Here is a 1,120-nt window from a genome sequence, read left to right as displayed (position 1 = left end):
GGCCCTGGGGACAAATGACTTTCTCAGTCTGTCAGTTGTGCAAGGCAGTGAGCGAAGTCTCCAGCTGATCAGGCTCTTCTGCTTAACAATAGTGCTGTGGAGTGGGTGACACTCATTGTCCAAGATGTTGATCTTTTGTTCAGGAGGATCTTATTTGGAGGATCTGGCCAACTTCATTGCTATGCAAGTCAAATAGAGAGCTTGTCTGTTTGGGTACACCCTGTGTTTTTAGTAGCCATGTTAGTGTCCACAGAGCAAGCCTGGACTGTACTGCAGACATAGCTGGAGGAGAGGACAGCTCAATATTGTGTGTGTGTGTGTATGTGTGTGTGTGTGTGTATGTGTGTGTGTGTGTGTGTGTGTGTGTGTCTGTGTGTGTGTGTGCAAGAATGTGTGTGTGTGTTTGTGTGTGCGGACACATCTACACCCATGTAATTTTGCTCTCCAAGATGCCCCAGCCAGGTCTGTGTTATCATTCTCACAGTCACTGCCATCTGGTTGCTCGGTGGCCATCACCCTGGCAACCTGCACAATTACCCCATCTCATTTCTCTCTCCCCTTCTCTCTCTCTCCCTCTCTATCTCTCTCTCTCTCTCTCTCTGAGGCTGCATTTCATAACATGATCAGTGTGCATACCTCTTCCCCAGATCACACAATCCACCACCCTGCAGTCAGAGGACAACGGCTCCCTGCTGATGGACGACACCTCCAGCCATTCATCTGCCACCGTAGACAGCGAGGAGGAGAGGAGGAGTGCCTTAGAGAAGAGCATGTACGTGCACAGCCAATCAGAACAAACAGCCTATTGTAACTGAAATGAATACAATATCCCACCCCCAAATACACACATGCTCACACTTACACACACACACACACACACACACACACACACAAATGCACATGCGCACACACACACAATTTAGATAGCACTTCCTCCATCTTCTAATGTGGTATTTCAGCCATAAGAAGTGAACAAATAGCCACTGGTACTCTTATACTTGCTTAATTTGTTTGGAGAGGACTCTTGGCAAATATGTAACCTTCATCTTCATACTTCAATATTTACTAGTAATTGTCACTTACCGTCATTCCCCGCGTGCTGTATAGGGCAGGTGCTTTA

At 47.1% G+C, this 1,120-nt stretch overlaps 1 protein-coding gene across 1 annotated transcript in view; it reads left to right on the top strand.

The window, feature by feature from the left end:
• Positions 1-604: 604 nt before the first annotated feature.
• arhgef25a (Rho guanine nucleotide exchange factor (GEF) 25a) overlaps positions 605-1,120 on the top strand; it is a 24,194-nt gene continuing 23,678 nt past the window's right edge. Inside the window, exon 1 of the mRNA XM_042097747.1 lies at positions 605-772. Within this exon, the coding sequence (XP_041953681.1) occupies positions 620-772 (153 nt within the window). The 5' untranslated portion in view covers positions 605-619. The remainder of the gene's footprint in view (positions 773-1,120) is intronic.

Source organism: Alosa sapidissima, chromosome 7 (assembly GCF_018492685.1).
Source record: "Alosa sapidissima isolate fAloSap1 chromosome 7, fAloSap1.pri, whole genome shotgun sequence".
NCBI lineage: Eukaryota > Metazoa > Chordata > Actinopteri > Clupeiformes > Clupeidae > Alosa > Alosa sapidissima.
This window is presented reverse-complemented; position numbering and strand designations above follow the sequence as displayed.